The sequence below is a fragment of the Sceloporus occidentalis genome, unplaced genomic scaffold, assembly GCF_023333645.1.
Source record: "Sceloporus occidentalis isolate IW3139 unplaced genomic scaffold, rSceOcc1.0.p SCAF_234, whole genome shotgun sequence".
NCBI classification, from domain to species: Eukaryota; Metazoa; Chordata; class Lepidosauria; order Squamata; family Phrynosomatidae; genus Sceloporus; species Sceloporus occidentalis.
Genome location: NW_028317214.1, coordinates 257,316 through 269,759, shown reverse-complemented (window position 1 = coordinate 269,759; position 12,444 = coordinate 257,316). Strand labels below are relative to the sequence as shown.

Sequence of the window (12,444 nt, the reverse complement as noted above, 5' to 3'; positions counted from 1 at the left end):
AGCTAAACACGAGCACCACCAAAACATTAAAACAGCCCCTGTCACAAAGGGTATAAAACGAAAGAAAAGAAAAAAAAACTCCCCACCACCATGATTCAATGGGAAGCCCCCACCTGGCAACATGTACCAGGAGAAGTGTTTCGCTGAACACATCTGTACAGAAATAGCTGGGGCGTATTCTACAAAATCCCACCAAATGAATTTGCAAGAGGGCACCACTTCAAGGTACTTTACAGCTATATTATAGGGTGAATGAGGCTACAGTGTCCATTGAATGTTTGAAGCACCATTTTTTCAAACCAAAGACTGCCTATATAAGCTTGCCAGTCACTGCATGTTTAATTTAAAGATTTCAAAGTATGTGTGCGTGTATATGGTATGTATGCATTAATATATATTATATACACAAATTACATGTATAAAGATTTTGAAGAAGGCACCAAGTAAATCTAGAATAGATTGAAGGCATAAGAATAGTAAAAAAAAAAAAAAAGCTACAGCTCCTTAGAGCCAGGAAATCATATACTTACATCTTTTGCCATGTTACCAGGTACTTGAAGTCAATGAGATGTCTAGCCCCCCAGTGTGTTGGAATTTTGTCTAAAAGAGGAAAACAAAGTTGTAAATCAAAGTAACTGACATAGTTTTATAACGATAATGGACAGCTATAAAGAACTATAAAAACTTTAAAGAGAATCTGAAAAATTACAGCATCACGTATACTGTCTAGTGACACTTTTGGTGATCAGTGATCCACTTGCGTTCCCTTTAGCCACAATGGAGGCTGTCCACAGACAGCTATGCAAACTGATCTAAAGGGCACTAAATCAGGGTCCCAGAATGACGACATATCCAAGCTCTGCACAACAAAGATGGGTGCTGCCTTGGGTCATGCTTAGGGTAGTCCCTGAGCCAACAATGACACTGCTGCCTATGGTAAACAATAGTATGGCTCAGACCCAATCACCCAGCCTGACAGTCTAACGTCCAGAGACGAAAATAATTCATTGTGCAAGCAGGATTAAATTAACTTTGCTATAAATTAGTTCACTAAGGCGTTTGAGAAGTAGTCATTGAAAACAGCAGATCACCAAATTGAATTGGAAAACTTGGGAGAAGAAAAAAAAAAACAAAACTTGTCAATATCAAATATTCTGTGACATGGCAGAGGATTCCAGGTGCACACGCAGCACACCGGGGGGGGGGGGGGTTAATAATGCTAATTTTGATTACATATACATATCCTATACTCAAGGATTCCATGATCACCTGCTTTAGCATTCATAACCTGGACAGGAGTCCATTTAAACAAAAACTAATGAGAATACAAATCTTAAAGCGCTGTATGTAGAAAGGAACAACCACATGGGAACTTAAAGGGGAGTTGCACATTTATATAAGAAAGGTTTATCTGCAGACGGAACATATTCCTTATGGCAATGTTAAATAAGCCCTGCTCATGTTAATGTCTGCTAGTTCTTCATGGGCATTAGATGACACTTAGGTGATTAAAGATATACTTGTGCGCTCTCTTGTTACTATTTGTAAGCTTCGTGCCACAAAAGCTAGTGCAGAGAGCAAAAAAAAAAAAAAAAAAGGGGCAGAAAGTATTTTTTGATGTCTTTCTGACTGGTAAAACTTAACAAGCAAACATTCTGCTGCTTACTACAAGGCAGTATGACGATGTAGTGGCTATCTAGATCATGCATATTCGCTATGCCGCTATACAGACACGTCATTTTCTGTTTTAGCAAAGAAATTTCACACTTTAGAACAGTTTTAGCGACACTGGAATTATGGGGGGGCTATGGTGGGATATTGCTGAAGCAAAAGGAACAAGCATATAGTATAATGAAGAGTGCAAAGATTCAAGGAAGCTGGTCGAGCTCCATTCTCTTTCAGAGTTCCGCACATAGAGAATAGGCTCTCAGATTCTGTCCAGTCATCCAATAGCCTAAAATCCCTGACAAACTTCTAAATTAAAATTCCTGTTAAATTACAAACTCCTATACAGAAAAAAAGGTATAGCCAGTATTCCTCCTGGTAAAACACTTTCTAAATAAAAATAAGATATAAACACCTTAAGAGTTCAGATGCGGATTGTTCTAAGAGGAGAGAAGCAGAAGAGCGAAGAGTTCAAGCCCTACTGCTCTCCATATGTTCTCAAGACCTGATTTCAGATCAGAAAAGCATAAGACAAAATATTACACCATAAGATCGTGTTTAAAAAGTAACCAACTACTTTCCCTATGTTCTATTAGCATTAATAGGTTATATCCATTGTAGAGTAGGACCATAAACAAGTTTAAAGATTTCTCCAGCTATGTAAAACACGAAGCTCCCAAGAGTGGGCCCCAGTCTCTTGTGTTTAGCTGCCAAAAAACCCAAACTCCTTGAGAGCATGTTGGTGGGAGGTTTCGGGGACGTGCAGCTAACCAGTACCCCCTGCCAAAGGAGAAGCCAACTGTACCTAAACTGTGAAAAATAAAAAAAAGTTTATTACAAAGCAGATGAGCACCCACACAGAGCTATGTGCCCCATAGCAATAATCAACTGATTAACTGGTAAAGCACCAAGCACACTTGCAGGCCTGATTCTACAATTTACGCAGCAGCAGCAGCCAGGGTCACGTCAGGTCGGGGGATTGTGTATCTGCTTGCCTCCCTCCCGTCCACCTCCAAAATAAGCCGAGGGCACACAGCAACCCTCACACGAAGGATCACGCATACACCGAGCACAGAGAGAGAGGGAGGGAGGCAGGCAGGCAGGATGGAGTCTCATGGAAAAACACAGCGTACATGTGCAGCAGCTTTACCGTCTACACACAGACGATGAAGACACTGATCTTCTCCCTACCTTCTCGCAAGAAATGTCAACATTCCATGACCCCTCCTTTGCAAGGGCCACGGGTCCCACCTCCCCAGCCAAGCCTAGATCACCAAGCAAAGGAAGAGGAGGTCTGAATCGAAAGCCAACAGGAAACCTACAACCAGGGACACCAATACAGGCCTTAAAGTGTGGTAGCCAAGAGACATGCCCCACTCGCGAAACGCAGTAAAACAGAGAAAAGTGATCCATTCGCATTAAGCCTCATCAGTAATGTACTACCCGCTGGCAGCTCAGAGGCTAACCCGACATCTAATACAAGCTTAAAAACACAAATAAGGCCACATGCAGTTTGTGCGAATGGGGAGGCGAGCAGATGGCAGAGCAGCGCCTAACTTCTAATGCACACACAAAATAATGGAGCAGGGCAAACTGAGGGGGATTAGGTAGCCATTTTACCGCCTGAAAAGCACTCATTCACTTCAGTCACACACCATGCAGTGGCAATTGGTATGCAAGGACCTCATGTCAAGGCTCAGGCCTGTACGTGCATGCATAGCGCATGATCATTCTTACTTCCAAATAGCACATAAAGGAGCAAGAGATTCCGCAAGATAGTAGGAGAGGCAGCTTGTGTACCTGAGAGGAAAGCAGCACGGAGCAATGTGTTAGGCCTGAGCACACAGCACAATGCCTTCAACAGGCCATAGGGTTGAAGTGAACATACGCGCCCCACAACATGCACCTTTAAGGTGAGGAGTACAGTTTCCTCATCCAAGACTACACAGCCGTGCACCAGCCCTTTATCCCACACGGTCCCAAGCCACCCCACTCTGGCCTAGTGCAGGATACCAACCTCCTAGGTAGCCACAATAGACGCCACTCTATTACTTCCGAGCATAAAACGGGCCTGTGGATCCAGATAGACCCCGACTCATGTGAGGGGCAGTAAGCTGTTTGGAAACGTGTGTATGGAGGGGGGCGACAGGTGCAAATGCCCCACGGGCGTAGGGAAGCGGGGGCGGGAGGGCAGCGAGCAGAAAGAGGAGGAGCAGGGGTTTAGCCGCAAACTACAGAGCGGACAGATGGTCCCCGAGCTTGAATGACACAGGAAGGTTGGGGTGTCACAGTGCGCAGTGAGGTGGTGCTGGCGCGGTCAGTCTGCCTTGCTGCATCTTCAGTGCCAGGAGACTACCCCGAGTGCCCGCTTCCACGGGGGTACCGCTGTGAGAAGAGTGCAAACAGGTTTCCGCGCAGTGTCGCCGCTTCCACCCAGCGTGCGGTCGTCTCGAGTCTGCGGGTCCCCCTTATAGCCTCGCACCTCTGCACGCGGTGTCCGCGTTCACTGCTGTGGGAAGGCGCGCCAGGCTGCAGATGTTCTTCCTGTTTACACTTGGTTCCGGGGTGTACCACCCGCGTTCACTTCTTTAGAGCTATTACTAGTTGTAATTACTCGCACTGCAACTATTCTACCCCCAACCCCTACTCCTTTCCCTCTGCTCGCTATATCCTCCTTTCTCGTCACCTCAAACAAAAAACCGAGCTTGGCGGCGTCTGGACCATGCGCGCACCGATTGGTTGGTTGGTGCCTGACGTAACGCAACGTAGCCACGCCTTGCGCCGGCACCGGGAGACTTTCTTCTTCTCTGTTTGGCTGGGAGATATCAGCTTGGAGCTTCATCCGTCCGTCTAGAAGTTGATTGGTTAGAATCAATGTCATTGAGAAGGAAGAGGTGTGGCTTAGGCTACTCGAGCACAAAGTGATGACGCAATTAACCGTCTGCGTTATTTACGAGACAATGTTAACTCCTTAGATGCTGCAGCGTGGTTTCTGCGTTTTTCATAAAAGTTCAGGCTGCACGGCTGTTGTGTATAAACTGTCAGAGAGGGAAACCCTCGGTACTCTGGCATTGAGGTTAATGAGGCAAGCATCATGAGGGGTAACAGATGTGTTTTGGGGAGGAATACCTCCCAACAGTCCTGGTTTTGGCCCTTTTTATAGGCAATGGGGAACATGGGCCTGCTTGGGGAAACCTCCGATGTGACCTGCAGCTCCAGTGAAATTCTCACTTTGCTTCCTCACAATGCAAATGGCTATTAGGTTAAGGCACGCTTGTTGCCCATTTAATTCTACAACTGGTCTTGCCATTCCTTGCCACACCACCCTAAATGGGTGTTTAGATCTGGACACCTAGAATGTTACTTGCGTGTACTGTGTCGTGCCCAGTAAGTAGTCCAAAAGCAACTCTCATGATTCTGATCAGCCGTGGGCCGGTCCATAATTAAGCTTTTTTTGGCTACCCAGTGGCCAAATGTGACTTTACAATAAGCCCTTTAGTCATCCCATACTTAACAGTGCAATATGAGGTCCTGTTTTTTATTTTAGGTGTCTTTTGACACAGTTTCTTTATAGGTTGATTGTCGTTGACTGATGAAATAGTAGTACCGTATTTGCTCGATTATAAGACGACCCTGATTATAAGACGACCCCCCAAAATCTGAATATTAACTTAGGAAAAAAGAAAAAGCCTGAATATAAGACGACCCTAAAGGAAAAAAGTTTTACCAGTAAATGTTAATTCATGTAAACTATTTTTTTTAATAAAAGCTATGATTGAGAAAAATATTTTTTTTGTTTTTATTTCTTGTATTTTCCAGCCTGTCCCCCAGTTACGCACATCTGCCCCCAGGCTTGCCACACCAATATGGCACTGTGGCCCATGATATGCCTTTTAACCCTCTATATGCCACTGTGCCCCATGGTATGCCTTTTGACCCCCTATATGCCACTCTGCCTCCAGAAATGCCTTATACCCCTATATCCCATTCTGGCATTTAGGGGGTTAAAATGCATATTATGGGGCAGAGTGGCATATAGGGAGGTATAAGGCATTTCAGGAGGCAGAGTGGCATTAAGGGAGTTAAAAGGCATTGTATAGAGCACTCTGCCTCCAGAAATGCCTTATACCCCTATATGCCACTCTGGCATTTAGGGGGTTAAAAGGCATATTATGGGGCAGAGTGGCATATAGGGAGGTATAAGGCATTTCAGGAGGCAGAGTGCTCTATTAAATGCCCCCTTAACGCCACTCCAGAAATGCCCTATGCCCCCATTTAACTAACACACACACACACACTCTCTCCCCCCCCCCCTCTCCTCTCTCCCCTCTCAGCCCTCTCTTACCGGTGCTTCCAGCCGGGGCAGCGGGTTGACGTCGCCTTCTGCTGCAGCCGGAAGGAGGTGGAGTTGGCAGCGGGGGTTTGTATGCGTCCGTCGCGTATACTTTCCCCGGCTGTCAAAGATCAGAGATCTCTGACAGTCGGGGAAGGTCTACGCGACGGACGCAGACAACCCCCGCTGCTAGCCACACCTCCTTCCGGCTGCAGCGGACGTTGTCTACGCGGATCGCGTAGACGTCAACCCGCTGCCCCGGCAATACAGCAGGAAGCACCGGTAAGTGAGACAGGAGGATCCAGGTCCCCTGCAGCGGTGCGGGGGATCTGGATCTTAGTCTCCTAATCAGACTCTATTTGAGGTCTGATTAGAAGACGACCCCGATTAGAAGACGAGGGGTATTTTTCAGAGCATTTGCTCTGAAAAAAACCTCGTCTTATAATCGAGCAAATACGGTAATTGTGAACCGGCTACATTTCAAGAAAATGGAAATGCTTTAATTAAACCCCTTTGGACCCGAGGGCTTTTCATGATCTAAAAAAACAAATTTTGTGTGTCATTTTAACCTTATGTTTGTTCAACCACAATTTCTCTTTTCAATATTTGAAGACTCTTTTAAAACGGGCGTCCGCCGCCATACAGGGTATGACGGATGTTGACACCTCGGACATGGCCCTTGATGCCGATCTCGGTGTTGCTGAATGCCTCGACATTGAGGCATTACAGCAACACCATTTAAGCGAAGAAAGTGATCGTAAATCACTTTCTAAGCTTGTTTAATGAAATTACGTGTCAGGCACGTCATTGGCCGTTAAGTGACTGTTTTTGCGTGACGTACCTGACCCATCAATGGATGTTAGGGGGTTAAAATCATAGAAATACATAATACAGGAGTGATAAGATTAAAAGAAATTGTACTTAAATATGGGGCCAAAATTTTTTTTTTGCAATTTTGCTGAAAATATCTTCTACACTGTAGATACCACAGCTGAACAATGAGCCAATTTGTGTTCAGCAACAACTTCTGATTACAGTCATACACCACATTTTCAAGAGGGCCACAGCTGTGCCTTACATATTACCTTATATTACATAATTTTGAATACCATCGGCTTGAGGTTTGAAAGTTGTGGGGGGTTTTTAAAAATATTTTTTATTCATAGTGATAGAGCTAAGGAGCATTTTGAAAAATATGTATTTTTAATATTTTTTCCCCTTTTTTGGTTCCCTGTGCAGTATGGCTCGATATCCTTTTGAGGAACTTTCATACATTTTTTATGTCATGGTGACATAATTGAGTTTCCAATACGTTATATTTATGTTATTTCCCTTACTTTTTTATAAGAGGAAGAAACCTTTTCCTCACCCTCAAGCAGGGCTCCATAGTTCTGTATTGCTGATCACAATACGTGCAATGGGAGCGAAGTTCTGTTGGGTGTCACTGACACCTACCGGAAGTGAATGCCTGATCGCGCGATCAGGCATTCGTTGTATGACAGTGTACTGTTTCTCACAGCAAGCGCCATTGTAGACAATCAGTCATCAGGAAGCCAACAATGCTGGCTTCTGCCAACAGGAGAGATCAGGCTGTCAATAAAACAGTACGTCCTAATTGCCAGCTTGGCACAGGTTTTTAAGGACGTACTGGTACATTTTAAGGGGGCTAAACAAGTAAAACATGTTGTATTGGTATTTAAAATGAAGAAGAGATAGAAGGAAGGAACTTGAAAAAATACCCATCTTATACAGATGGCCTCTGTATTTATGTGATCTATACGCTAAAGGGAGAGGTTGCAGGAGAGTTGTAGTTTCACCTTCCTCGCTTTGTTGCTCATTACAGAGGGCCAACACTCAGGCACAGGTTTCTCCAGCAAGAAGGCTGAGCTGGCACTGCATAATGTATAACTCAAGGGGCGAAGAAGGCTCTGATTTAACTGTACATTATATAGGCCAGCCATGCTCTTCCTACAGCAGGAGCTCTCTGGGGATGGCTCTTCATGCATAGTGAAAGGAAGGATTTGAAACCTCATCTTCCTGTAACCCCTACTGGCAATTTTCCCTTCAGTGAATAAATCCAGTAATCCAGAGTTCCTTGACCGTGGGCTTCTGCTGCAGCAGAGGCTTGCCTGGTCTTTTGTAATACATAGATAAAATAGCAAAATGTCTTCACCCATTAAAGTATACATTATATAGGGCCAGCTCATCCTTTTGCTAGAGAAACGTGCCAGTGTCGGCTTTTTATAATGAATGGTAAATGAGAGTTAAAACCTCGTCTTTTCCTTTAGTGAATAAACCCCACTATGTTTATACATTCAATTGTGCCAATAAGATATATAATTCTTCTAAAGGTCATGTAAACTTATACCAATAACAAAAGTTATGGTGGGTAAAGGTGATGGAAAACCCTTCCACTTAAAATTAAGGGGGTAGTAGAAGCATTGCTTAACACTAATCTACCTATAATGTGAAATTATACAAATAGCTGTCTATATCACAGGCAGAGAACATTATTGGAAAAGTACTGATCTCTAACTACTATAACTATTTCTTATACATTTTATGTATGATTCTAAATAAATTCTGTCTTACATACACACAGTATCAACAATGCACTGAAAAAAAAAACAATATATAATAATGTATGGATGTAGTAAACTGGATAATTACTGTTGAACAAATCATAGTAAAAATGGTCTGGTCTTTGGGGCAACAAATTAGCCCTCATAGTTAAGGGGGTGGGGGGTTAAGACAGAAGGAACAGTCAGAATTAAAGTTGAAACTAGAATATATGCAGTGGTCAAATACCATAACTGGTAGAAGTTTCGGCATCCATCAAAGTAACTGCATTGCCCATATAACTGTTAGAATGAGGAGGTTGTACAAAAAAACCTCGTATATATACCGTAGTATATATTTTAACAGTAACACAACCCTGGGCTGCCCTACTCTTGCAATCTTTCTGTTTTACAAATGAGTAATTCCTCAGAATTGTAGTGTGTGTTTTTCGTGTAAAAGGTACTATACTAAACACCCATCATATACATGCAGATATCATTTGCTTCATGAGGTTATCAATACACAAACACATGGCTCGGGTGTGGTTACATGTCTTTCTGGCAGTTAATTGTAACTTGCTTCTTTTTAATCAAGAGCACATTGTAAGGACACGGAACATGGGGAGCTGGTACGCTCCATGGACTCAATTCAATGACTCCCCTCAAACTTAATAAGTTTAAACTGCATGCTTGCTTTGATATTCATTTCCACGACTAAACTCCAAATTTATAAGGAATGGAACCATGAAATTACACTTCCATTTTCAGTTTCTGAGCAGCCACAATATATAACTTTTCATGGAGAGTTGTGTTTTAGCTCCTCAACTTCACTATAGATTATGAAGAGGCAACCCCAGTTAGTTTCTGCAGTAGGGAAGAGCTTGGCTGGCCCTCTATAATGCTTAGTTAAATCAGGGAGATGTCTTCAAAGTCTCCACACACATTGAACACAGAGATAATCTACCTTTTTTGTGGCCAATGCCCATAGATTGAAGTGGATGAAGGACACGTCTGCACATTTCTCAACACTGGGGGGTCAAGAAGTAGTCAGTGGCCTATAAGATTAGTGGCTTCTTCCATCTTAAAGAATCACATGGACTGGAAAGCTCATTCTGACACCCAAACTCACAATATGAGAAGACTAAGTTGCTTCTACCAGCCTCTGTGGCTTGCTGGGTACACTGGATACAGTAATTTGTTAAAACAAAAATCTGCTACAAGCAGTGGTCACACGGTTGCAAGCCAAGATACAATACTTTGTGTCTCCAAACAAAGGGGTTCTACTCCATTTATTCCTTGTTCCAGACTAGTCGTAGACTTGGAAGATGGAAAACCTTCCCCTTGTTCTCACCCTTGTAACCATATCTTCTGATCATGCCACAATTAGGATGCAGATGACAAGACAGAGCCAGGTTTCCCACGGGGCTCTTACTCAAAGGATTTCAGTAAACCCTTATTTTAATTGCAATTTAATGTTTCAACAATTCTAGCTGCACTGCTGGTGATTAAGCCAAGGTATCCCAAAACCTCTGGCCTAGTTGCAGCCTTGATTATTGGGTGCCCACTTCTAGGGAGAGTAGCCACAATATCCCTTTTAGAAACAGTCTACTGTGGACTAATGAATATGTAAACTCTTTGAGATTACTTTGTAACTCTTTCCAGCTTCATGCAAATCAACATTTCTTGATTGTAGGTCTAAGATTTCTTAATTGTGAGGCTCGGTTTAAATTAGCAGATGCTTCTTGAGAACAGCAAACTCAAAATGTGTTTTTTTTAATATAGAGCTACTTCGAAAACAAACCACCAATTCCGGTTCATCGAGTGGCCTTCAGGTTTGCTAACTCCCGACTCCAATTTGCTTTTGCTGAAGTGATTGGCCTAGGGGTCCACATAAGTTTTTAAACTAACACTGTGAATGTTTGATGTATTCAATATAGACAAGAACAATACGGTAATTTGTGTGTTTTTAGTTAAAAAAGATTTTTTGTTTATTATTGTAACTTAGATTAACACTGTTTATTTTAAGACAAATATGTATATATATAATATGTATATACTGGTAATTCCAAATGGTTCACTTACTTTTACTTGCCACTGTATACAGGATAGAGTGTTTGTGTTTAAAAGCTGTTTTTATAACGGATACCTAGTAGGGACTGTAATGCCTGAATGTCAAGACAGTTAGCAACGCTGAAAAGTAGGGGCCCTGTCTGAATGCTCCCGGAGGGCCAAAGTCCCCATATTAAATTAAAGCAGGCAGCCGGCACCTTAAATAAGTAGTAGTAGTAGCTCAAACTGTGTTGCTGAAATGCATCGTTATCGAGGCATTCAGCGACACTGAAACCGAATCCAGGGCAAATTGTGACCAGTCTGGATAGCGGTCACAAGTGCTGTAACAAAAGATTTTTCCGCTCGAAAAAATGGTGGTTCCTGTGAAAAAACCCCCAAGCAAGTCTGTATCTTCACAAAAATCCTGTCATGGAAAGAGTTTCAGGGACAACATTTTTTGCCCATTGGATCAGTTAAAATAAAAAATAAGTGTTCTTTGGTGCAGAAATATGATACCAAAAAAATTCATTAAAAAAAAAAAACTTACCAAAGTATTGTTACAGATGTAAACACAGGCATAGTCGCAGAAGCAGTGTGTTTAGATTAGCATTTATTTTGTCTCTTCCCCAAACCTCTAATACATGTTACTTCCCAACCCAAGCACAACACAGACACACTTTATATACATTTCTACATATCTATGAACAGGTTTCTGTGTTTAATTTAGGACATCGCAGAGGCTGGTATACTGGATTAAAAAAGTTAGAGTTTGGGAACAGTTTGTTTAAAAAAATAAAAGTAAACCTCTTTACACCTATGTCCTCTGGTCTGAGAGTTAACTATAGCAGCATTTCAACAAACAACTTCTGTATCAACTGTGCACATAAACTTTTGTTGTTCCCTTTGGTCTCCACGGACATAACTGAATTTGTTAACAGTCAGTACGATACATATATATATATATATATATATATATATATATATATATATATATATATAAAAAATAAAACAGTACAATTGGTACTTTGTGCAACAATAGGAGTATTGTTCCTATATTTAAAAGAATTAACAGAAAAAAACAACATTTTGATACGTTCACCCACTGCAATAGTTGTGAAGCGCTGCTTATAACAATAATGTCTACAAAACTGAACAGTATAGAAGTAACGAGGCAGCCCCTATCCCACCTCCTACAGAGAACGCAAAAAAAAAAAGTGATGAGACAATCACAATGTGTAGAGGTACTGTTTATGGTTTTCCTTCACCTAAAATAAATCAGTCTGTGAACTTTAATAATGTACATGGCAGATATTTATTGCAGATAATTGCAATTCTCCAGCTCCCTAATGCCTCGTTAGACACATTGACGATGTTTACAGTCAGGGTATGCACCAGAGACAGTCCACAGATAACCGCATTTACATAAGTGCACCGTCACCTACTGACTCTGCCAATGCCATGACGAGTGCAGTACATTACAGACTAATTATGCCAAAAAAAAAAAAAAAAAGTAAATGGCATTTTGATAAAAAGGCACATCGGGGAAAAGTTTTCAAGGCTGTCTTCAGAATGTAATATTCTATGCAGGAAATAACTAAAAAATATTTATAGTGTCACGGGCCATGGCCTAGAACTGAAATTGTGAGCATTTCCAATGGTTTTTGAAAGCATCAACCTAAACCAGTTCTGCTTTCTATTGTGCTGGGAAAAAAATAAGATCTCACTGGCGTGCACAGTTCTTCCATGAGAGAAAGTATACTAACACACGGAAGATGGGCACGACATTGAAGACGAACAAGGAACAGTGCTTTCACCATTCGTCTCCAATTGAAGCTTTAC

General features: G+C 42.1%; 1 protein-coding gene across 1 annotated transcript in view; it reads right to left on the bottom strand.

Moving 5' to 3' along the window:
• The window catches only part of LOC149276548 (transcription factor Dp-1-like), a 29,183-nt gene extending 28,641 nt beyond the window's left edge, over positions 1-542 (bottom strand). The window contains exon 1 of the mRNA XM_089503468.1: positions 531-542. Coding sequence (XP_089359594.1) covers positions 531-542 — 12 coding nt within the window. The remainder of the gene's footprint in view (positions 1-530) is intronic.
• Positions 543-12,444: the final 11,902 nt, after the last annotated feature.